Source organism: Drosophila tropicalis, unplaced genomic scaffold (assembly GCF_018151085.1).
Source record: "Drosophila tropicalis isolate 14030-0801.00 unplaced genomic scaffold, ASM1815108v1 contig_615, whole genome shotgun sequence".
Lineage (NCBI taxonomy): Eukaryota > Metazoa > Arthropoda > Insecta > Diptera > Drosophilidae > Drosophila > Drosophila tropicalis.
The window spans coordinates 1,278,671-1,305,615 of record NW_027173095.1 but is presented as its reverse complement, the minus strand read 5'-3'; the positions used below and the strand labels follow the sequence as shown (position 1 = coordinate 1,305,615).

At 41.6% G+C, this 26,945-nt stretch overlaps 1 protein-coding gene across 3 annotated transcripts in view; it reads left to right on the top strand.

The window, feature by feature from the left end:
* The first annotated feature begins 822 nt into the window (after positions 1–822).
* dpr19 (defective proboscis extension response 19) overlaps positions 823–26,945 on the top strand; it is a 294,597-nt gene continuing 268,474 nt past the window's right edge. Inside the window, exons 1-2 of one of the 3 annotated variants that reach the window (XM_068292216.1) lie at positions 823–856; positions 1,234–1,414. In XM_068292216.1, coding sequence (XP_068148317.1) covers positions 1,348–1,414 — 67 coding nt within the window. In that variant the 5' untranslated portion in view covers positions 823–856; positions 1,234–1,347. Of the gene's footprint in view, positions 883–1,180; positions 1,415–26,945 lie in introns of all 3 variants that reach the window. The other 2 variants (XM_068292214.1, XM_068292217.1) reach the window with 2 other exon arrangements.

Sequence of the window (26,945 nt, the reverse complement as noted above, 5' to 3'; positions counted from 1 at the left end):
TTGTTTTATTGTCTGAGCACGTGGCCAGCAATAAGAGGTACAGTTCGCCTCTCAACCTAATTTTCACCTGCAACAGGACTGGAGAATATTAATTTGTATTTATGTACTTTTGGTTTTTAATAGGAATTTCCTAAATGTGCTTCTTTATGCCAAAGGGCTTCAAAATAAACAAATTCGGCGTTAACTAAAAAATATAAATTCGACATCAAAATTGAAGAGAAATTTAAAGATAACAATGCACGCTCAAACGAGCGCAATCGACGACCTGATGCATGAAATTGAAAGAGAAAACAACCCTAGAATTTTATTTTTGATTTGTAAATACTGCAAGATTCTTGTTGATGTTGACTTCGGCATAAAAATCCGTAGTGCAAAATTGAACTCTTCTCTGTTGTGCTTTCCTGTCACTGGAACCCTCATGGATCAACGTTTACGTTCCCATACTTCTGTACGAATTTCATGTTGATTTTGTCATGCAAACAGAATGGAATTTAAAGAGATGAAGACTTATAGGGATATCAATATTCTCTTTAACCCAAGGACATTTTCTCTTAAGCTTTGTATCTAAGCAAATGAATACACATACATAGGCAGACCAACATACACATGTATATATATGTACATATGTATGTATACCTAATTGTAGAACTACGAATTTCGAAAAGTCAAATGCGATTGCGTGAGTTACATGAGGAAAATATGTACATACATACATATGTATTTTATGTACATACATATGTACGTTTGAATGTGCATACATATGTACATATGTATGTACATATGTATGTATTTTGTTGTCAACTTCAATTTAGTCTTCGTCGGGCACTTCGCAGAAGAAGTCTTTTCACTGCTGAAAGTGTGTATCCTTATCTGTGCAATTGTGTGCATATCCCTTAGTACAAAAAATATTTTTAAGACAAACAAAATATTTTGTTTGAAATTTTTGTTACACATACAAATGTATATATGTATGTATACATATACATGTATATATATACAAATGTATATATACATATACATATACATATATGTTATGAATTTATGTAGATGCTTGCATATACATATGTATGTACATACATATGTCTGTATAATTGTACACACATAAGTACATACATATTTACATGCATAGAAATTATGACCTGTAAATATTTACATACATATTATGTATGTTTATGAATAGACAAACAAGAGATTTGCAAAAATATATTCATACATACATACATACATATGTAGGTAAAAACATATTCTGTAACAATTTTGGGCGTGCCACAACAAGAATAAGTAAATATGCACAAGGAGAGAGATTAAACAAAAACATTTTGCAAGACCAAAATTGGAAACATAATAATGGAACTGAAAAAATGGAATTTACATGTACCTTGGTTTTTACTGTTGCTCAGCTCAACACATTCAGGTATGTATGTATGTACATGCACACAGACTTACATACAAAACAGTAGGTTTGCAGTACTAATATTCCAAATTATACATTATGTACGTACCTACATACAATTACATTCATTCAGTTTAAAAAATATTCAGGAAAATTAAGTTAGAGCTCGTTCAATTTTAATTTTATTTTGTTATAGTACATGCATACATTGCATGTACATTGTACATATGTACATACATACATATGTATGTACATATGTAAATACCCTTCAGTACCAAATGTCGCCGGGGACAAAATCGCTACATATTCTGAACCACTGACGTCGACAGAAATAATTTCTGCCAGCGTATTTCATGTTGAGGTTAGCCGAAGGCACCCGAACGAGCTAATGTCGTCATTGTACATACATATGTATATATATTTCTCATTAAAAAAAAAGAAAAACAGAGGGCAGGGGCTAACTTCGACCGCGTTCGTTTGTATACCCTTATGCTAGCGAAAGAATGGCCTACAATCATAGGAAATAACGAAGATATTGATCATAGTCACTGTTTTTCACCGATCGTTCCTATCGGAGCTATTTGATATAGTTACCCGATCTTGATTAAATTTGGCACAGTCATTAACAGATATATAAAACTAACAAATGTTTAATTTCAAAGCAATCGCGTTAAAAGTAACGAAGTTATTTACAAAAGTCACTGTTTTCGACCGATCGTTGCTATGGGAGCTATATGATTTAGTCGCCCGATCTCTATTAAATTCGGCACAGTCATTAACAGATACATTAAACTAACAAATGTTTAATTTCAAAGCAATCGCGTTAAAAGTAACGAAGGTGTCACTGTTTTCCACCGATCGTTCCTATGGGAGCTATACGATATAGTCATCCGATCTTTATCAAATTTGTCACAGTAGTTTATAAACTGTATAATATTAAGTTTCACGACAATAGCTCAGAAAATAACGTTATTGAGAAAAGTCACTGTTCGAGACTCGGCGTTTGTATGGAAGCTATATGATATAGTCGTCCGATCCGGCTGAGTCCGAGATATACAACCCCTGCAGTATATACAAGCCTAGGTTCAAAATTTCAGCTCTGTAGATCTTACGGTCTAGGAGGAGTTTGCGTTGATCCAGACGGACGGACGGACATGGCTATTTGAACTCGTCTCGTCGTGCTGATAAAGAATATATATACTTTGTATGGTCGGAGATGCTGCGTTCTCTGCGTTGCACACTTCTGACCAAAATGAATATACCCTTTTTGCAAGGGTATAAAAATTGGAAGAAGTAAAGCATGATGATTTTTGTCTACGCCACTTCACTTCGTTTGTTAGTGCATTGCTGTTGTTGTTTTTTCCAACTTCTGCGCGAATTGCTTTGTACTTTTCGATTCTTTGTTCATTCGCGATTGAATTTTGTAGGGGCAGGGACTGTTGAATTTTTTCAAATTCAGTGTATACACTAATAAAGGTAAGTGTTATTAAAATATTATAAAGTTTTCATTCCCTAATCAATTTTGTTTTTTTCAGAATCCATCCAAAATTCGATTCCGGATGAGCCGGCGTACTAAGAAATTGTTTGGCACAAGCCAAAGACACGTAAATTAAGCAAAACTATCAAAAACTTAAGAAAATGTAAATATAAATATTTAAATTTAATTTCATATGTTAAAGAACAGATATAAAAACATTAAAATACTGAAGGATATTTAATGGTACCCATACATACAGCGTGGACATATGTACATACATATCCATACATACAATTGTAGCGTTGATTTACCGATCGTTACTATATTTATTTGTTTATTAATATTTGAATTGTTTGATGACAATCGAGTTCAATATATTGTTAAGATTTAAACCATCTTATAGAAATAACACTGGACTACTTATGGACCTTGACATGCGACTCAGTTAACAGTCTCTTTGCGAATAATCTACGGCCTCTTTAACAGCTCTCTCCCAACTAATATAATGATCCTATGCCCTGCTCTCTCTACTACTACTAGAATGTTCGGCCACTACGCGTTTGTCTCTTCTCTTCTATCACTTTGGATTGCTCTCTCTCAATGCCATTTCCCACATATATACATACATATGTACATTGTATGTATGTATGTAATTATACTTTTTGTTTTCCTTACGTACTCAATGGCAAAAGCTTCCTATTGTTGTTGTTGGAAGAAGAGAAATTATTGTCTTAGCACAGCTTGATATACATACATACATACATATATAGGCAGAACTTCGTAAAGTGGGTTTCACAGTGGAAAACAATATTACAAAATAACGAAATATATTTTGTGGTCTTTTAGACTGCCTTGAGGTACACAAGAGGACGAACAGTTTTTGAATTGTGTTGAGACCAGAATGGGCTTTGGTTTATAGTTCTCGCTCAAAGTAGTAAACATCTAATTAGGCTACAAGGTGTTAGTGGATAGAGTTCTTTTTAAAGTACTCCAGTTTAGAAGTAGACGAACTAAGGTTGAGATGAAAAAGATGCTAAGCTCGGGTCTAGCTCGGCGGATTAGTCTTGGTTTCTTTCTCACCTTTTCACACACACTATCATTAATCAATTTAATGAGCTTTAAGAAAACTAAAATAGCTACCAAAAGTTAAAATTGCTGCTACTATTATTACTATTGCTATGGAGGCAATTCACCGTGACCTAAACAAAGAAGACAAACATGAATCTAAATAATGAATGTGAGAGAACTTAGATATGATTAGTCCCTCTTCTTTACCCACTTGACCAAGACAACTGTTCTATTTCAAGGTGTTGTAGCAAAACAAAAGCAGCTTTATTTCGTTATGACATCAGTTGACAGTTTAGCAAGGGTACTCGACAGACCATATTAAGGTAAATCAAAACTTTATTCCTATTTCTAACATAATTTCTGCTTTTTACTTTTTTCATAACAAACCTGAGAAAATTTCATATTTTTGAGTTCAACATTCTTCCAAATCAAAAAAGACTTAATTACTAATGTCTTAAATATAAAATAATGAAACGGTTGTGTTAGAGGAAACCGTATAGGGGTATTTCATATATATGTACATATATTTATAGAAAATATAGGTTTTTCATAATAAAATTTTTAAAGGATTAGCGCATTACTCACGACTTTTCTTTAAAGTTTTCTTTGTAACCGTTGGCACGCAAGATGACGTTGAATTGGCTGTGGTGTGGTTTTTAAAGAAGTTTTAAATTAATTATTTAAAGAAGAATGAAATATATTCCATAGGTTACGTTACGCATATCGCTTCATTAGATCTGATTAGAACTGAAGCCTGATAGGATTTTAAGATTATACACGATATTTATTCACGAGGGTTACGGAATACTAAAATACTTCAATAAGTCGGAAACATAATCCGATTTGACTAAACTAAAATGATGGATCAGGGCATCCAAAAGCCAAATTAGGGATAATATTATTTTGTTTTGGTGAATCTTAAATGTGAGGTCGATATATAGTATATGCTTATAGGTACTCAAAAATAAAAATGTCAATTGAAATTTGTTAATCTTCAATTTAAATTATGATTTCAATTATAAATGGCGACTCTGCTCACACAGTCAAAGGCGATTCTTAATATCGTATTAATTTTGCGACAATGTTTGGCAATTTTCTCCTTCTTCGATTTTTTCTTTTAGCTTACTGTACTTGAGAGAGTTTTTCTTATTTGCTGATTATTTTATTTACTCGCTTTCTTTTTGCATACAAACAGGGAAATACCAGATCGATCATGATTTATGTTTCAGAACTTAGGACTTACCCATCCGTTCGGTCCGTCGAAGGCCTTCGTCGTCCGCTGGATGATGCTTAGGAATAAAATGTTAGGTTAAATCAAGCGACTGGTTTTCCTATGCAACAAATTTGGTCTAAGGGACTCTCAATCCGCAACGAAGAAACTTTCTCAATCTAGTTAACTTTGTCGAAATATCTCTGTGCCCTTCACGGTGTGCAGCTTTTGAGCCCTCGGTGTCTCAAAAAATATCTCTGGCTGATTTTCGGAACTCAAATATGAAATTCCTTGCTCAGGTTTCCAACATTCAATTCAATTTGGGCTAAGTTTTCAAAAGAACTTATTAGACACTTCCAAATACTTAAATATCCCCAAAAAAATGACTTACCATAATAAGATTTACAAAACGTCACAATAATTGTTGTCCTCGATGCTCCAAGTTAGTATAAAGTTAATCATTCGACTTGATGGCCAGGAAAATTTCAGACTTAAATTTTTTTATTTTTTGCTGATCATTTTTATCGACGCACTTACCACCCACTTACTGAATTACAAACTAACGCCTTAAAATTTAAAAATAAAACTAACGACAGAAACTGGGCACTACAACCACAGAATAATAATAGAACTTGCTTCGGAGTATTAGCCTGAAATAAGACAGTTAATGCCTAATGTCCTTAGCATGATAAGTTCCTATCAGTTTGCCATTCAAATCCTCCAACACGTATTAACAGTTTCGTAATCTCTTCATATTCCCTATTCGAGACTTTAACCATAGCAAGTTCAATTTGGCACTAACACATTTTTGAAAATTGCTTTGACCAAAATTACGTCTAAAGACTTCTTGTCCTACCTTGAAATTAACCTCCTTGGTTCTCAGGTTTTATACCTTTGCATCGTGCTCCGCTGCCTTTGCTATATTTTTCTTGAGTAAATTATGGCGTAATGCTAACTGATCGTCCTTATTCGGTTCATTTAGCATATTTATCCTTTTGAGAAGAGTGTAATGGGAACCATGTGTGACCATGTCAAAGCCAAACAAAGCATGGAAAGGAGAGCAGATCCCATTAGCGCTGGTCCTCTTTAAGATAGGCGCGGATTGCTGCAATGATGGATCTGTTTACTCTCTCAGAGGCATTCTACTGTGAGCAATAAATTGCTGTATACACATGTTTTATGCCCAATGTCGTTAACCATGCATTAAATTCGCTTGCTTTGAATTATGATGCTAACCAATATCTCGGGAACTTCATATCGAAAGAATATATTATCCCGCAGATACTCTTGAATCACATTGCTCTTAAATACTTTAAGGGGTTAAAGCCAATGATACTTAGATAAATGATCAACCACTATCAGAAGTCCGATATAATCACGTTTGCTTCTCGGATATGTTCCCAAAAGATGCATATATAATCGCTGAAAAGGTCTCTCTGATACTGCAGCTTTACCAATCGGTGGTTTTAAGATTTGGTTGGGTGCTTTAGTTGACTTGCATACTTCACAATTACGTATATAATCACGCACTTGTGTCACCATGCTAGGCCAAAAGAATGTCCGACGTATGAGCTCCAAAGTTTTTGCCATTCCGCCATGTGCAGATATCTTGTCTTCATGAGCTCTTTTGATAACTTCTCTTGATAAACTTTGTGGAATCCATAGTATCCAAATATTGATTTGGCTGAACTCTGTTCCATTATCATGTTGCGTGCGTATATATACAAACTGATCTATTATTTTCAAGTCCGGGTATCTGTCTTGTTCTTTTTCAATTTTCTCTCTTTCTTGTTGATATTCTTCGTCATTAAAACTAGAAGAGTTTTAATCGACTAAGGGTCGAAATTCTTCCAAAGCACACAAATCTTCCGAAAACATTCTGGACAATGCGTCAGGCACTACATTGACTTGACCTCTTCGGTGACTTACTTCAAGCTTGTAATCTTCCAAATCTGATTGTCGCATTAAACAAACTAAACTAGCGTGATCGGTTATAACTTCGAATTCTTGAAGTTCGAGATAGCAGCGGAATTTTTCTATTGCTTCCAAAGCAGTCAAGCACTCGCGTTCTGTCTCGCTATAACTTCGTTGAGCTGTTGTTAACTTCTTCGACATAAACGCTATAGGTTTCTCAGCTCCTTCTTCGTCCAATTGTACCAACATTTCGCCGATGCCGTAGTAGTTGCTTGCATCACCATGCACGTTGAATTTCTTGTTAAAGTCTGGATTGATCAAGATCTGTGCCGAGGTTAGCTTTTCTTTCTTCTTAGTTAACAATTGGGTAATCGGAAATCTAATGTCAGAGAAATTATCAATGAATCTACGATACCAACCAACAACACCCAAGAAACCTCTGGTTTGTTTTATAGTTTTCGGAACTAGCCGATATTCTAGTTGATATTGCTCCTCTTCCTATAATATAGCCCAGGTATGGCACTTCTGTAACACAAAACTTGGTTTTTTCTATATTTAAAGTTAGATTTGCCTTTTTAAATTCCTGAGACATACGAATCAGAATCTCCAAATGAGTATCGAAATCTTCTGAAACAACGCAGAGATCGTCTAGGTATCCAAACACACAATATTTCAGATCTGCTGAAATTAGATCGTCTATCAAACGCGCCTGGTTTGCGAAGCGTTGCATAGTCCGAACAGCATTACAGTGAACTGGTAAAGGGGGCGGCCGGGTATCGTAAAAGCTGTTAAGGGCTTGGATTTCTTAGAAAAGGGCGATTTGCCAGTAGGCATCTTTTAAATCGATTTTTGTTATAAAATTGGCCTTTGGCAGTCGCGCGAAAATTCCATCTATGCTTTGCAGAGGGTATGCATCCTTTTTGGTGGCTTCATTTATTTTTCTTGCATCCAAATATAATCGCATTTTTCCGGGTTTTATTACCATATGCATAGGAGAACTCCAAGGACTATTAGCTCTCTTGATCACTCCCATTTCTAACATTCGGTGGATTTCTTTATACATCAACTTTTTAACCGCTGGCGATGGATAGAAGCGTTGCTTGATTGGAGTTGCTTCTTTGATCTCTATGTCGTGAACAATAAGTGGACCTTATCCTTGTTGTTTAAAATCTGGAAGCAATTGAATAACATCACTTAAACTCTTTTCCTGCTCTGGTGTTAATAAACATTTCTTTTCGTCATCAACCAAGTGAATATTTTTATCTAATGTGGGAGTCTTACAACGAAATGAAAATTCTGGACACAACTCGAAAGTTTCAATTCCTAAAATAAGTCGTTTTGCTAATGACGGGATAATAAAAAGAAAAAGAGGTTTTCGCTTGCTTTCATATTGCACCTCTGTTCATACTATTCTTCTGGATATTTCGTCCAGTCTTTTGCCGCTAAATCTGATCCGATACAACTGATATTGGCACCAGTATCCAATAGACCAAGTTCAGAAAATTTAAGAAATTTAACTGGAGCGTAGAAACGGCCATCTGCGGCTTCATTAATCATAGACGCTTTTATTAGTTTTTGGGCGTCTTTTACTTTCTTCCAAAAGCTACGCAGAAGTTCGCTCGAGCGACTTCTAAAGAACTGGCTAGTTGCAACCTGCTGTGCAAAGATTTTGTCTCGAATCGCTAAGTAGTTTTGCAGACGTTGATGGTATGGTAGTTTGGGATCTGGCTGTATTTTAGTTTCTCGTCGATTCACGACGGTATCTGTCAAATCCGGTGTTTTGTTGTTCGTCGCTGTATTATTGTTAACATCTACTGAGGGTCCACTCGATTGCAACGGAATGATGGGCCCTGATTGGAGTTTTTCGAACGAGCTAGGCATATATCGCATTGTGGTTTGTAGACATTTTTCTTTCCGCATCCGTAGCAGAAAATGCGGCGCTCTTCTGAACACATGTCCCATCTATGTCCTTCGATGTCACAATTCCAACAAATGTATTTCTTTTCCTTGACGTGTATTGCATTTAGCTCAGGTTGAATATCTTCTTCCTCGGGCTCTTCATCTGTCTCTTCAAGTAAAGCGAAATTCTTCCTAACATTTATATATTTTGTGATGCGTTTTCCTGATTCTTCACGTAGAAATTGCTCTCGGCGGTGCACCAATTGTCGAAGTTTAGATACCGATTCTATGGGAACGTATAATAACGCTTCTCGTACTTCAGAAATCAGATTTCTTTGTAGCTGATGAACGAGTCGTTTTTCCTCCATTGGTTTTGTCAATCTCGAAAGCAAAATCATTACCTCTTCGTATCCTCTGTTTTCGATTGCGTATTTCTTCAAGAATCAAATCATCATCCTTAAAAAAAACTCTTCCCAAAATACTTTATCATGTTCTTTTCGATAGCGCCAATACCATTCCTTGATTCTTCCGGTTAATAGTAGGTGCAAATTTCTGCACACCGAAAGTTATCTACAGTTAACGCTTTTATTCTATAAAGAAACTCTGAAACTTTAGGTCCTTTAGGAGATGCATCAAATTTAATACCCCAACTTTGTATTTGTTAATTATATTTTGAGACGCTTATTAACTTTTTTGGATTTTTTCTTAATAGTATGTTATACAATGTTCTTATTGTCGGCGTGGTCTTTTTTCGAGTGTGGCCGTATCTTGTTAAGCTGAGAATACATTGAAATAATCGAAACTTAAAATACTAGATGTATCGATATTGATCGAGGCCTCTTACTACGATACAAATAAGCTACGACATAGCGGCCCTAGTGCGGAATCCCTTTTTTGAGCACGATCCTTCTCATCGTAGCGCTTGACTCCTATTTTGCATAGACGGCACAGACCGGGCGACGATACGTGTTTTTAGCCGTCTTCAACTCGACCACGCGTACAACTCCATCTTCACCTGGAAAAACTTTCATAACTCGACCGAGCGGCCATTCGCCACGCGGGGTGTTGTCTTTCATATCAACTATGTCGTCGACCTCCAAGTTTGGCACATCTTTATGCCATTTCTCCCGATGTATAAGTGTGGGAAGATATTCTTTAATGAAACGTTTCCAGAAGGAGTCTATCTGGTACTGCGAGATTCTCCAAGCTCGTTTTTCCATCGTATTGGAAGTAAAGTTGCCTGGGCCATGGAGTATGCAGCTTTGCGGGATACAAATATCGTTTGGACACAGACCAAGTTCGTCGTCGGGGTCATCAGATTCCAGTATATACGATCTGCTGTTGACCAGATATTCTGCCTCCATAAAAATTGTTTGCAACGTTTCATCGCTTGGATTTGCGTTTACTGTTAAAACTGCTTCAATTGCCCGTTTAAAACAGCCTACTAGTCGCTCCCAGCAGCCTCCGAAATTTGGTGCATTTGCTGGAATGAAATTCCAAATTATTTTAATACTTGCCATATACTCTCTCACGGCACACTTATCCAGGTCCTCTAAGGCTTCTTGTAAGTCTCGTGCTGCTCCGCGAAAATTTGTGCCATTATCTGACCAGATGATTTGTATAGGTCCACGTCGAGCCATCATTCTACGAACTGCCATTATGCAGGAATCGGTGTCTAGGGAGTGGGCTATCTCCACGTTGATTGCTCTGGTAGTCAGGCATGTGAATATTACTCGGTACCGCTTGCGGAGGTGTTTTGAGGCTCTAGTTCCTCTTTCTGCTTTGGTGTAAAATGGACCGAAGTAATCGACGCCTGTTGCTGTAATTGGTTTTTTGTGGGTGTGTAACGATCCTTTTTCGTCCTTCGGGATATTTACAATATCTCTTGGGCTAGGTTCGGCACAACAAATTTATTTTGTGCCCCGGTGAAATTAAAAACACGTTTGATTTTAGTTGCTAATGCTTATACGTATGTTTATTCAAAATCATTAGTGGGCTCGGTTGGATATGACGGTTTCTCTACGGTAGTTCTGGGCTTGGACAGCGTTGGTGAGTCACTTCGAATCCCTCGTCGTCCCTTCTTGCTCCTGTAGCCGTTGCTGGTTATTGTCTCGATCTGTATCGTGTGCTTGATTTGTACTACACACCTCTGCACCCCTTTCGCTATGTTCGTTGAGATGGCCTTTGCTTTATGGCTTTGGGACGAATCCCGTAGCTATTATCACGAAGCAGGATGTTCCTCAGCAATTGGTACTCGTCAGGATATATAGATCCTGGAATTTCGGCAGTAGGATATATCCTCGTGCCTACCACTGACTTTGGATGCTCCTGGAGATTGCTTGGCTTCTCTCAAATTTACTTTAGCTTGGGTACGGTGTTTGTTATCCTTGTTTAAGGACTTGTTATTATTGAATGAAGCTGTACAGGTTACTCGTAAGGCCTGTATAGTTCTTAGTTTTGCTGTTGTTCCTTGTGTTTCCTTGATAAGTTTCTTAAGGTTACTCGTAAGGCCTTAATTACTTGTTACTTGATCACGACTTGTTGACTTGATGATTTGCTTGATGGGCATTGCCTTTATATAGGCAGATCCCCCGGCCTCAGGAATATCTTGGTGTAGTACCGCTATACAGCTGGTACATTTCCATCGACCCTCTGCTTTCACCCACGCATCCACTTGTTGCTATGCGTGGTGAAAGTCCCGTAAATCCTTGGCGCATATGACCACTTTCTTTGCGGCTGAGCGCCCATTTATGCCTTGTCCTTGTCTTTCTTGTTTGTACATCTTGACTTGCATCACTTTCTCGCATTGGCGTCGCCTTTCTATTGGCCGCCCTCCGTATCCCGTTGACTCTCTCTGCTTTCTCTGCCAACGCTGTCGTCGCCCGTCGCTCCCTTTGATCCACTCGTCATACCCAAATTCACCCACATTTACTCAATATTATTATCTACATACATATATGCTAATTGTATTAACTAAATTATCGTTTAAACATAATTAGCTTGATTACTTTAATATATAACATTATTTAATTCCCCACGCAAAACACTTTCATACGCATCTCGTATCTATTAGATAGAGGGCTTCCCCATGGCTCATCCCTCCCCCTTCGGCTTGCATATTCCCCTCACAAATCCACAAACCATTTTCGTTTTACAATTTCTTTACTCTCCCCCCTACTCCCCGTTTCATAAGCATAGCCCTCACTTGGTTTCATTTCGGTACCAAGCGTCCCCCGCACCCGTCTTTCGGGCTTGCTTGGCCCTCACTTTTGTTTTCTCCCGCTCACGAAATTCTTTTGGTGCTTGCAATTTACTGCTTTCGCTCTCATGAGCGTGACGTATGTATAGCGCGGCCCATTGGCCACCGGTATTCTCCCTTGCCGTCACTCACGCATAGTGTACGTGTGACCTATATGTATGCTAATGCATGCATTTATTTGCCTCTCCATGCTCTTAATTTATCTAACGAGGCCAATGACCCCTTTTTACATGCAATTGTGCCCTCAAGCCCGGTTTCATTTACTCTTATACAGCCACTCAAATTTGTTATGCTTCCCACGCATCTTCCCGCTTGTACGAAATCGCCAAACGGTTGCATGGGGTTCGATTCGGTTCGATCGAGCCATGTTGGACTTGGTTGCCCATCGCCTGTGCATGTATATTGGTTTTTCCATTATGCCTCCCACGCATCTTCCCGCTTGTACGAAATCGCCAGCGGTTGCGTGGGGTTCGATCGGCCATGTTCGACCGGTCTCTCTCATTGGCTCTTATACGATCGAACTTACTGTATTATGCTTTCCACGCATCTTCCCGCTTGTACGAAATCGCCAAACGGTTGCGTGGGGTTTGATCGGCCCTGTTCGGCCGGCCTTGCTTCATTTGTTCATTCACAGCCGATTTCACTCTTATACGACCAATTCTGTGCTTGGTCTTATATCGTGTATTTAGTTTGTGTCTTGGCTGTGTTTGTATCTGGCTGTTTGTTGTATCTTTATAGTTTGTTTGTTGTAGCTTGTTTGTTGTGTGGGACATTATTCTTGTCTATATAATGTTCCTCACACTCCCCCTTTCTTCGGGAGGGATTTGCCCTCCCCTGTCCCTTGTACCTTGTGTTTGTTTTCTGTATGTGTATTTTTCATTCTCGTATTTGTGCATTTAATATGTTTGCCTTTGTAGTTTTGGCATGTGTTTAGCTCGTTTTGTGTGCTTTTTTTTTCTTTGCTTTTTTTTTTATGTGTTTTTGCTTGTTTTGTGTTTTTCTTTGGTTTTGGCTTGTGTTTTGCTTGTTTTGTGTGTTTTGCTTATTTTGTGTTTTTCTTTGGTTTTGGCTTGTCTTTTGCTTGTTTTGTGTTTTTTTTTTTCTTTGGGACTCAGCTCGCATCTTTTATTGGCCATTTGGCATCTTCTTATGTTGGCGATTACTGAGTATCTTTTCGTTAAATGTTGGCGGATTAGGACATCTTTTCATTGTTTTTTTTTTTCCTTTGGCCCGTTCCGCATCTTTTTTTCCTAACTTACATCTAATTATCCTACTTATTATACCCTCCTTTCCCGATATACCCGAACTACCCCCTGCGCTATCCTAATCCTATATCTCGTTTGACCCGCCCACACCAATCTCACTACTCGTGGCCCTTAGTGCTGGGCCATTTGGCCCACGACATCCACCACCATTTCTGGCCATTCGTCTTCTGCCACTGCATCATACCTTTCATGCCCGTATGGCACTGGGCATGATAGCTGCCGGGCCAATATGGGCCGAGCACTGACGTTGTGCCCCATGGGTGCAGACATTTGTCTATTTAATGCCGGTTTTGGCCACACCCTTGGGCACTCTTGATATTCTAGCGCGTGTTGTTGTTGCTGCTGCTGTTGTTGCTGTTGCTGCTGCTGTTGTTGCTGTTGCTGCTGCTGCTGCTGTTGTTGCTGTTGCTGTCGTTGCTGCTGCTGCTGCTGTTGCTGTTGTTGCTGTTGCTGCTGCTGTTGTTGCTGTTGCTGTTCATGTTGTTGTTGACTCAGTTGTTGCTGTTGCTGTTGTTTTACTGCGTCCGCCAGCCTTTCCCTGGCCCTTGCTAGCCGTTGCTCGTCTTGCTGGTGCCTTTCCCACGCCAGCAGATCCCTCTCCGCCTCCTGCTGCTGCAGGATCTGCTGACGCCACCAACTCATCCATTGCTGGTTCTCCAGCATAGCCCGTTCGGACTCCCAATCTGTCCCCTCTGGCTCGAGTGGAGGTGGGGTGGCTACTCCATCAGCCGCACCTTCATCAGCCACGGCCACCTCCGCCGTTTCGCTGGCCTCTGACCTTGAGTCGACCATACGAAACGGCGTTGGTGGCCGCGCTGGCTCCCACAATCTTGCCGGAGGCTCGTAGATTTCATCCTGCTCCCACGGCGCATACTCCTCTGGGCTACTTCGGCCGCTGCTTGCCTCCTCCGCCACTTCGTCCTCCATCATGGCTATCGCCTCGCCCAGCTCTCTCCACATCTCGTAGTCTTCATCCTCCTCCTGGTGGCCCTGATTTATCGCCGACTCTGCTTCGCACTCTTCTGACCCGTATCCACTGTCCTCTACGTCCTCATCGTTCTCCTCGTCCGATGAGGCGGCGATTACCGGATCCATCATATCCGGCTCATCGTCGTCGGACTCCTCATCGGACCAGTGCCAGTCACCGCGTTCCATATTGGCCCGCGGTGCCGCACCTCGTCGAACTACGCCTTCATCCTGGCCAAACTCTACGTTGAACGCATTCATTATTTTGGGGGGTTTTTTTTTTTTCCCTGGTGGGCTTTACTCGCTGAGTGTTAAACTTTGAGTGACTTGCTTATGATTTCTGCATGCATGAAACCTCGCATCTTTGATATTTGTTAGATTCTTACCGTTATTCACAACTTTGGATTCTCTATTCTAACTACCGATGCCGAGTATTTTAATGCCCCTGCAATGCTCCACTAATACTACTGTATTAACGCGCACATGTGTGTGTATGTCGCGATGCTGCACGATTACATGCTCACTCTTATGCGCATGTGTATGTGTTTTCCCCTCTCTTTCCTTTTGTTTTTCTCTTTGTGCACTCATACTATTACATGTGTAATATCGTGCGCATGTGTAGGTATTGGCTCTCCTTGATTGTGTGATCGGTTTTTTTTTTTTGTTTATCCTTGTTTTTGTTTTGCTATTTTCTATTTGCTCATGCATATTTGCCTGACTGTATGTATATGATGTCCGCATATATTTATCTTGTTCCGGTATACGGTTTGCGACTTTGTTATTCTGCTTGTTCTTATTTACGCATTTTTTTTTTTTTTTTGTTTTATGTGATTTTGTACAATTTCGATGCACTTTGAGATTTTCGGCTCTGTGCCATGTCTTTGAGATTTTTGCCCAGCCGGCCGGTCTGTGCAGATTTCTCGCTGCCATGTCATCAGAATCGTCCATACTCATTGTTCATTTAGTTTATTGACATCTGTCTGTTCACATATTTGTTGTTTCATCTGGCTGATATGTGCTTGCCTGGTTTTTCCTGTTTCTTTGTGCCGTAATTTACATATAACTGGAGACAAAAAACCTGTCACTTCATATGGGCCTCCAAATCTTGGTGCCAACTTTGCTGCAAATCCTTCGGCCGCATTCGAGAGATGGTGTTCTTTTGCCCATACTGTGGTTCCAATTGTTGGTCTCCACTCTCTCCTTCTTAGGTTATAGTGACGTGCCTGATCTTGTGCCGCCGTCTCCAGATTACGTCTTATCAGCTCGAACAGCTCTTGCACTTGTTTTGCCTTTGCCTCTGGTGGTATGCTTTGCTTTCCTGTGCCTGTCGTGACACTATCGTATATCGCGCCTGGCATTCTAGGTTCACGTCCTTATATCACATATGCTGGCGTAAATCCAGTTGACTCTGATTGACTGGTATTTACAGCCAGTGTTATTTCCGGCCAGCTCTCATCCCAATTCCGTTGATTTTCACCGGTAAACTGAGCAATCATTGTTTTCACTGTTCTGTTTGCCCTTTCGGTTGGGTTTTCTTGTGGTGTGTATGGTGCCGTCAATTGCTGTTGGCATCCCCATTCCTCTAGCATTTTCTTAAATGCTCTGCTAGTGAATTGGACCCCATTGTCCGTTATTACCACTTTAGGTACTCCAAATCTCGACAGAATCCTTTCTCTAAAGGCCTTGATTAGATTCTCCGTAGTTGCCTTTCGCATGGGTATCAGTTCTGTCCATTTTGAAAATCGGTCAATGATTACTAGTAACATTGAGTTTCCATGTTTCGACCGTGGTAAGGGTCCGACGAAATCAGCACAAACAGTGGCCCATGGTTCATCAGGTATTTGCGTCAGCATTTTCCCTGCTGCTTGGTTGGGTTTGTATTGCTGACATGTCGTGCATTTTCCCACGAATTTCCTGATATCTCGTTGCATTCCTGGCCAATAATATCTTGACGCAGTTCTGGAAATCGTTCGCCTGCTTGCTGTATGCCCTGCCGTTATGGAAGTGTGGTTTTTTCCATCACTTGGTTTCGTAGCGTCTTGGGCACACACAATTCCCATGATATTACTTCTTCTTGACCTGCTCTGTGCGGAATATTTCTGTACACCTGGCTGTTTTCTACTATGTAATCTGGATACTTCTGTGGTTGTTGTTGTATTTTATTTATTACTTCTTGAATCCACTCGCATTCTTTGTTTGCTTGTCGTAATCGGGCGCCATTGTCTACTATTCTTTTGCACCCTTCCATCGGTTGCCTTGATAGTGCATCGGCGACAATGTTTAGTTTGCCCTTTCGATATGCTATTTCGAAATCGTATTGTTGTAATTCCAGTGCCCATCGAGCTATGCGGCCCGTGGGACTTTCTATGCTATTCAACCACTTCAACGCCATGTGGTCTGTCACCACCTTAAATCGGTATCCCTCGAGATATGGTCTCAGCTTGCGTACTGCCCACACTATTGCTAGGCATTCCTTTTCTGTTGCCGAATAGTTCTTCTCTGCTTGATTCAATTCTCTCGACAGATATGAAACCACTCTTTCCCCCTCCTCGGTGTTTTGTACTAGTATGGCCCCTAATCCTATGTTGCTTGCATATGTCTGGAGTACGAACGTTTTTGTGAAATTTGGGCATGCCAATACTGGGTCACTCGTGAGTTTTTCTTTTACCGATTCGAATGCTGCGTGATGCTCCTGGAGCGAGGACGCTCCAATGCCATTTGATTTTTTTCTTGAGCAGTGCGTTTAACGGATGTGTTATCATATCAAAATTTGGTACAAATCGTCTGTACCACGAGGCCACCCCTAGATATTGCCGTAATTCTTTTGTGCACGTGGGCGGCTTCAATTGGGCTATTGCTGCCACCTTGTCTGGGTCCGTTGCAATACCGTTTTCTGTTACCAAGTGTCCTAGAAACTTTAGCTCTTTTCTGAAGAATTGGCACTTTTCGGCATTTATTCTTAGGTTTGCTTCTTTCAATCTCCTGAACACTTCTTGCAGGTGGACCATGTGTTCTGAGATTGTTTTGCTTACCACCACTATGTCGTCTTGATAGGCGAACGCGTTTGGTATCATTTCTGGGCCGATGACTTGGTCCAGTGCCCGTTGGAACGTTGCTGATTCAGAGTGTAACCCGAATGGCATCACTTTCCATTCGAATAAACCTTTCCCTGGGACTGTGAATGCTGTCATTGGCCTGCTGTTTTCTTCCAACGGAATTTGCCAATAGCCGTCCTTCAGGTCTAGGCTGCTTATAAATTTCGCTTCACGTAGTTGGTTTAAGATGTAGTCGATGCGTGGCATTGGGTATGCATCTTTTATAGATTTTGCGTTAATCTGTCTAAAATCTACGCATAATCTCCATTTGCCCGTCTGCTTCTTTCTCACCATCACTATGGGTGAGCTATATGGGCTTTGTGATGGTTCGATGCATCCCATTGTCAACAGTTCATCGACCCTTGTGTTGATTTCTCCCTGTATTTTTGGATTTTTCGGGTAATACCTTTGTTTTATTGGGATATCGTCCTTCATCGTTATGCGATGTATCCCCACCTTTGACAGTCCCTTAACTTTCCCCAATTCCTTCAACTCCTGATTTAGGAAACTTTGTATTTCTTGTTGATCACTATTCTGAGTGACCATGATGGATATTCTTTCTATCAGCATGCCCGGTATTCGCTTGACTGTCGGTATTAGCACTTTGTGGCCTCCACACGATATCTCTGTGTTCATAATCCGGAGGAAATTCCAACCTAGTATCAGCGCATCCATTCCTTCTGGCATGACCAGGAATGGCATATGGATTTCCTTGTCCCCGAATCTCACGTATCCTGTCCATTGCTCTTCAATGTCTCGCACCTTTCCGTCTGCCATGTATACCTGTTTGTGTGTGTTCTCCCATTTTCCCTTATTCCTCACTGTTTCCAACATTTGCTTGCTGATGAAACTACTCGTGGCTCCGGAGTCAATTGTCGCTTTCATCTGGACTCCTGCTACTTCGATGATTGCCGACAATTGATCCTCTTCTTCTATTAGTTGTCCTATTAGTGGTGAGGAGCTTGTTGGCTGGGTCCCTGCTCGCCCCTGATAGGCTGGAACCGCCTTTCGTTTCCCGAACTCCAACAACATTCTTTTGTTCTTTTCCCAATCCTTCCACACTGCCAACAGAAAATGAGTCTCTGATTGTTGCACTCCCTTGCCCAGTGTCCGGCTCCTCCGCATCTGCGGCATGCCTGGTTTGGGTTCAGAACTTTTCCATCTTGGATGTTTTTATTTTCTTGGCTTGGTCTTGAATTGTTCTCCATGCTGTTGTCTTGGCATCTTCGGCACTGTGTGACTGCTGGCCCGTAATTATTTTCTCCTCTGTGGCTTGATTGGTTGTTGTGTGTTCTTTGAGCATTGTTTGGGCGATGGAAATCTGATCGTTCTTGTTCAAGCATCTCATGTTCATCCGCCAACTGCATCAGCTCATCTAGGTTTTTGACTCTGTGCGGCCGAACGAATATCTTCAAATCTGGAGTGCAATTTTCTAATATAACCTCCAATTGTTCGTACTCTGGTATTTTGAGGGGGTCTCATCATTGTTTGCATGTCGATCATATAGTCCTTAAAATACTCGTTTCTGTTTTGTTTGCGATTTTTCACTTGATCCGCCAATTTGTTGAAGAATCCTCTTGGCAGGAAGTATTTCTTGAAGCCCTCAACGAACTCCTTCCACGATCGCCACTGCTTGTTGTTTGCGACGTACCACTTGAGTGCTTTGTCTTTCAGTAGTTCTGGCATTGCTCTTGGGATCATGTCCAGCTCGATGCCATACATGTCTGCTGACCACTCGATCTGTTCTATGAACTCTAGCGGTCTGGAATTGCCGTCGAATCTGAATGTCCATTCCCTCACTTGTTTTGCCACCTTGGCGTATTCGGTGGTCCTGTTTGTTGTATGTGGTTCCGTTTTCTTGGGGTCTATCGTTTGTCCCCTTATGTCCCTCTTTGTCTCTGCGCTATCTAGGGCTCCTTCGCTTCCCCATCTTGGTGGTAAATATGGAGGAATTGCTAGTGTGGCGATGTTTATTTTCTGGAATTCTTCGGCCTCCTTGTCTACGCCATTTTCGCATGTTTTTGATGTGCTTGCTATTGTTTTCATTTTTAGATTTTTCGAGTGCTTTATCTCCAATCTATTTATTTCCTCCTTCCAGTCTGGGTCCGTTTCGTTCCTTTCTACCCACTCGCCTAGCTGTTTCCTCATTTCCTCCACTGTGCCGGTCATCTCGATCCCAATCCTTTGGCCTGTCTGTAACAGATCCTCCTTCTTCATGTGGTAAATCCATCCTTTCCCCATTTTGAATGTTTTCTTTACAATTTTCAAACTTTTGTTTTGTTTAAATTTCACCAGTATAGCACGTTGGGCGCCAGTTGTAACGATCCTTTTTCGTCCTTCGGGATATTTACAATATCTCTTGGGCAAGGTTCGGCACAACAAATTTATTTTGTGCCCCGGTGAAATTAAAACACGTTCGATTTCAGTTGCTAATGTTTAATTGTATGTTTATTCAAATCGTTAATGGAGTTGGTTGGATATGACGGTTTCTCGATGGTAGTTCTGGGCTTGGACAGCGTTGGTGAGTCACTTCGAATCCCTCGTCGTCCTTTCCTGTCTTCCTCTTGCTTCTGTAGCCGTTGCTGGCTACTGCCTCGATCTGTACAGTGTGCTTGATTTGCGATACACCTCTGCACCCTTTTCGCTAAATTTGTTGAGAATGCTTTTGCTTTAAGGCTGTTATCACGACGCAGGATGTTCCTCAGAAATTGGTACTCATCAGGATATATAGATCCTGGAATTTCGGCAGTAGGATATATCCTCGTGCCTACCACTGACTTTGGATGCTCCTGGAGATTGCTTGGCTTCTCTCAAATTTACTTTAGCTTGGGTACGGTGTTTGTTATCCTTGTTTAAGGACTTGTTATCATTGTATGAAGCTGTACAGGTTACTCGTAAGGCCTGTATAGTTCTTAGTTTTGCTGTTGTTCCTTGTGTTTCCTTGATAAGTTTCTTAAGGTTACTCGTAAGGCCTTAATTACTTGTTACTTGATCACGACTTGTTGACTTGATGATTTGCTTGATGGGCATTGCCTTTATATAGGCAGATCCCCCGGCCTCAGGAATATCTTGGTGTAGTACCGCTACACAGCTGGTACATTTCCATCGACCCTCTGCTTTCACCCACGCATCCACTTGTTGCTATGCGTGGTGAAAGTCCCGTAAATCCTTGGCGCATATGACCACTTTCTTTGCGGCTGAGCGCCCATTTATGCCTTGTCCTTGTCTTTCTTGTTTGTACATCTTGACTTGCATCACTTTCTCGCATTGGCGTCGCCTTTCTATTGGCCGCCCTCCGTATCCCGTTGACTCTCTCTGCTTTCTCTGTCAACGCTGTCATCGCCCGTCGCTCCCTTTGATCCACTCGTCATACCCAAATTCACCCACATTTACTCAATATTATTATCTACATACATATATGCTAATTGTATTAACTAAATTAACGTTTAAACATAATTAGCTTGATTACTTTAATATATAACATTATTTAATTCCCCACGCAAAACACTTTCATACGCATCTCGTATATATTAGATAGAGGGCTTCCCCATGGCTGATCCCTCCCCCTTCGGCTTGCATATTCCCCTCACAAATCCACAAACCATTTTCGTTTTACAATTTCTTTACTCTCCCCCCTACTCCCCGTTTCATAAGCATAGCCCTCACTTGGTTTCATTTCGGTACCAAGCGTCCCCCGCACCCGTCTTTCGGGCTTGCTTGGCCCTCACTTTTGTTTTCTCCCGCTCACGAAATTCTTTTGGTGCTTGCAATTTACTGCTTTCGCTATCATGAGCGTGACGTATGTATAGCGCGGCCCATTGGCCACCGGTATTCTCCCTTGCCGTCACTCACGCATAGTGTACGTGTGACCTATATGTATGCTAATGCATGCATTTATTTGCCTCTCCATGCTCTTAATTTATCTAACGAGGCCAATGACCCCTTTTTACATGCAATTGTGCCCTCAAGCCCGGTTTCATTTACTCTTATACAGCCACTCAAATTTGTTATGCTTCCCACGCATCTTCCCGCTTGTACGAAATCGCCAAACGGTTGCATGGGGTTCGATTCGGTTCGATCGAGCCATGTTGGACTTGGTTGCCCATCGCATGTGTGTGTATATTGGTTTTTCCATTATGCTTCCCACGCATCTTCCCGCTTGTACGAAATCGCCAGCGGTTGCGTGGGGTTCGATCGGCCATGTTTGATCGGCCTCGTTTATTGGCTCTTATACGGCCGAACTTATCGTGTTATGTTTCCCACGCATCTTCCCGCTTGTACGAAATCGCCAGCGGTTGCGTGGGGTTCGATCGGCCAAGTTTGACCGGTCTCGTTTATTGGTTCTTATACGGCCGAACTCATCGTGTTATGTTTCCCACGCATCTTCCCGCTTGTACACAATTGCCAGCGGTTGCGTGGGGTTCGATCGGCCATGTTTGACCGGCCTTGTTCCATTTGTACATCTACAGCCGATTTTATTCTTATACCGCCAATTCTATTCTTATACAACCAATTCTGTGCTTGGTCTTATATTGTATCTTTGGTTTGTGTCTTGGCTGCGTTTGTATCTGACCGTTTATTGTAGCTTGTTTGTTGTGGCTTGTTTGTTGTAGCTTGTTTGTTGTGTGGGACATTATCCTTGCCTATAATGTTCCTCACACTCCCCCTTCTTCGGGAGGGATTTACCCTCCCCTGTCCCTTGTACCTTGTGTTTGTTTCTTTATGTGTATTTCTTTCATTTCCGTATTTGTGCATTTTTTACGTATTGCCTTTGTTCCTTTTTTTTTTTTTAGTTTTGGCATGTGTTTTGCTTGTTTTTGTTTTTGGGACTCAGCTCGCATCTTTTATTGGCCATTTGGCATCTTTTACTGTTGGCGATTACTGAGTATCTTTTCGTTAAATGTTGGCGGATTAGGGCATCTTTTCCTTGTTTTTTTTTTCTTTTGGCCCGTTCCGCATCTTTTATTATCCTTAACTTACGTCTAATTATCCTACTTATTATACTCTCCTTTCCCGATACACCCGAATTACCCCCTGAGCTATCCTAATCCTATACCTAGTTTGTCCCGCCCACACTATCCTTACTATTCTTGGCCCTTCATGTTGTGCCATTTGCCCCACGACATCCGACACCATCTCCGGCCATTCGTTCTCCTCCACCGCCTCATATCTTTCATGCCCGTATGGCACTGGGCATGATATTTGCCTGGCCAATATGGGCCGAGCACTGTCGTTGTGCCCTATGGGTGCAGACATTTGTCTATTCAATGCCGGTCTTGGCCACACCCACGGGCACTCTTGGCATTCGAGCAGTTGCTGTTGTTGCTGTTGCTGCTGCTGTTGTTGCTGTTGCTGTTGATGTTGTTGTTGTTCATGTTGTTGTTGACTCAGTTGTTGCTGCTGCTGTTGTTGTTGTTGTTGTTCATGTTGTTGTTGACTCAGTTGTTGCTGCTGCTGTTTTTGATGTTGTTGTTGTTCATGTTGTTGTTGTCTCAGTTGTTGCTGCTGCTGTTGCTGCCTTGTTGCCTCCGCCAGCCGCTCCCTGGCCCTTGCCAACTGTTCCTCTTCCTGCTGGTTTCTTTCCCACGCCAGCAGATCCCTCTCAGCCTCCTGCTGCTGCAGGATCTGCTGACGCCACCAACTCATCCATTGCTGGTTCTCAAACATGGCTCTTTCTGCCTCCCAGTCCGTCCCCTCCGGTTCGAGTGGAGGTGGACTGGCTACTCCATCAGCCGCACCTTAATCAGCCACGGCCATCTCCGCCGTTTTGCTGGCCTCTGACATTAAGTCCATCATACGAACGGGGGTTGGTGGCCGCGCTGGCTCCCACAACCTTGCCGAAGGCTCATGGATTTCATGGAAACCTCTCATCTTTGATATATGTGAAATTTTTACCGTTATTCAAAACTTTGGATTCTCTATTCTAACTATCGATGCCGAATATTTTAATGCCCCTGCAATGCTCCACTAATACTAATGTATTAACGCGCGCATGTGTGTGTATGTCGTGATGCTGCACGATTACATGTTCAATCTCATGCGCATGTGTAGGTGCGTTCCCCTCTCTTTCCTTTTTTTTTCCTTTGTGCACTCATACCATTACATGTGTAATATCGTGCGCATGTGTAGGTATTGGCTCTCCTTGATTGTGTGATCGGTTTTTTTTTTTTGTTTATCCTTGTTTTGGTTTTGCTATTTTCTATTTGCTCATGCATATTTGCCTGACTGTATGTATATGATGTCCGCATATATTTATCTTGTTCCGGTATACGGTTTGCGACTTTGCTATTGTTTTATGTGATTTTGTACAATTTCGATGCACTTTGAGATTTTCGGCTCTGTGCCATGTCTTTCAGATTTTTGCCCAGCCGGCCGGTCTGTGCAGATTTCTCGCTGGCATGTCATCAGAGTCGTCCATACTCATTGTTCATCTAGTTTCTTGCCATCTGTTTGTTCACACATTTGTTGTTTCATCTGGCTGATATGTGCTTGCCTGGTTTTTCCTGTTTCTTTGTGCCGTAATTTACATATAACTGGAGACAAAAAACCTGTCACTTCATATGGGCCTCCAAATCTTGGTGCCAACTTTGCTGCAAATCCTTCGGCCGCATTCGAGAGATGGTGTTCTTTTGCCCATACTGTGGTTCCAATTGTTGGTCTCCACTCTCTCCTTCTTAGGTTATAGTGACGTGCCTGATCTTGTGCCGCTGTCTCCAGATTACGTCTTATCAGCTCGAACAGCTCTTGCACTTGTTTTGCCTTTGCCTCTGCTGGTATGCTTTGCTTTCCTGTGCCTGTCGTGACACTATCGTATATCGCGCCTGGCATTCTAGGTTCACGTCCTTATATCACATATGCTGGCGTAAATCCAGTTGACTCTGATTGACTGGTATTTACAGCCAGTGTTATTTCCGGCCAGCTCTCATCCCAATTCCGTTGATTTTCACCGGTAAACTGAGCAATCATTGTTTTCACCGTTCTGTTTGCCCTTTCGGTTGGGTTTTCTTGTGGTGTGTATGGTGCCGTCAATTGCTGTTGGCATCCCCATTCCTCTAGCATTTTCTTAAATGCTCTGCTAGTGAATTGGACCCCATTGTCCGTTATTACCACTTTAGGTACTCCAAATCTCGACAGAATCCTTTCCCTAAAGGCCTTGATTAGATTCTCCGTAGTTGCCTTTCGCATGGGTATCAGTTCTGTCCATTTTGAAAATCGGTCAATGATTACTAGTAACATTGAGTTTCCATGTTTCGACCGTGGTAAGGGTCCGACGAAATCAGCACAAACAATGGCCCATGGTTCATCCGGTATTTGCGTCAGCATTTTCCCTGCTGCTTGCTGTTGGTTGGGTTTGTATTGCTGACATGTCGTGCATTTTCCCACGAATTTCCTGATATCTCGTTGCATTCCTGGCCAATAATATCTTGACGCAGTTCTGGAAATCGTTCGCCTGCTTGCTGTATGCCCTGCCGTTATGGAAGTGTGGTTTTTTCCATCACTTGGTTTCGTAGCGTCTTGGGCACACACAATTTCCATGATATTACTTCTTCTTGACCTGCTCTATGCGGAATATTTCTGTACACCTGGCTGTTTTCTACTATGTAATCTGGATACTTCTGTGGTTGTTGTTGTATTTTATTTATTACTTCTTGAATCCACTCACATTCTTTGTTTGCTTGTCGTAATCGGGCGCCACTGTGTACTATTCTTTTGCACCCTTCCATCGGTTGTCTTGATAGTGCATCGGCGACAATGTTTAGTTTGCCCTTTCGATATGCTATTTCGAAATCGTATTGTTGTAATTCCAGTGCCCATCGAGCTATGCGGCCCGTGGGACTTTCTATGCTATTCAACCACTTCAACGCCATGTGGTCTGTCACCACCTTAAATCGGTATCCCCCGAGATATGGTCTCAGCTTGCGTACTGCCCACACTATTGCTAGGCATTCCTTTTCTGTTGCCGAATAGTTCTTCTCTGCTTGATTCAATTCTCTCGACAGATATGAAACCACTCTTTCCCCCTCCTCGGTGTTTTGTACTAGTATGGCCCCTAATCCTATGTTGCTTGCATCTGTCTGGAGTACGAACGTTTTTGTGAAATCTGGGCATGCCAATACTGGGTCACTCGTGAGTTTTTCTTTTACCGATTCGAATGCTGCGTGATGCTCCTGGAGCGAGGACGCTCCAATGCCATTTGATTTTTTTCTTGAGCAGTGCGTTTAACGGATGTGTTATCATAGCAAAATTTGGTACAAATCGTCTGTACCACGAGGCCACCCCTAGATATTGCCGTAATTCTTTTGTGCACGTGGGCGGCTTCAATTGGGCTATTGCTGCCACCTTGTCTGGGTCCGTTGCAATACCGTTTTCTGTTACCAAGTGTCCTAGAAACTTTAGCTCTTTTCTGAAGAATTGGCACTTTTCGGCATTTATTCTTAGGTTTGCTTCTTTCAATCTCCTGAACACTTCTTGCAGGTGGACCATGTGTTCTGAGATTGTTTTGCTTACCACCACTATGTCGTCTTGATAGGCGAACGCGTTTGGTATCATTTCTGGGCCGATGACTTGGTCCAGTGCCCGTTGGAACGTTGCTGATTCAGAGTGTAACCCGAATGGCATCACTTTCCATTCGAATAAACCTTTCCCTGGGACTGTGAATGCTGTCATTGGCCTGCTGTTTTCTTCCAACGGAATTTGCCAATAGCCGTCCTTCAGGTATAGGCTGCTTATAAATTTCGCTTCACGTAGTTGGTTTAAGATGTAGTCGATGCGTGGCATTGGGTATGCATCTTTTATAGATTTTGCGTTAATCTGTCTAAAATCTACGCATAATCTCCATTTGCCCGTCTGCTTCTTTCTCACCATCACTATGGGTGAGCTATACGGGCTTTGTGATGGTTCGATGCATCCCATTGTCAACAGTTCATCGACCCTTGTGTTGATTTCTCCCTGTATTTTTGGATTTTTCGGGTAATACCTTTGTTTTATTGGGATATCGTCCTTCATCGTTATGCGATGTGTCCCCACCTTTGACAGTCCCTTAACTTTCCCCAATTCCTTCAACTCCTGATTTAGAAAACTTTGTATTTCTTGTTAATCACTATTCTGAGTGATGGATATTCTTTCTACCAGCCTGCCCTGTATTCGATTTACTGTCGGTAGTAGCACTTTGGGGCCTCCACACGATATCTCTGTGTTCATAATCCGGAGGAAATTCCACCCTAAGATCAGCGCATCCATTCCTTCTGGCATGACCAGGAATGGCATGTGGATTTCCTTGTCCCCGAATCTCACGTATCTTGTCCATTGCTCTTCAATGTCTCGCACCTTTCCGTCTGCCATGTATACCTGTTTGTGTGTGTTCTCCCATTTTCCCTTATTCCTCACTGTTTCCAACAT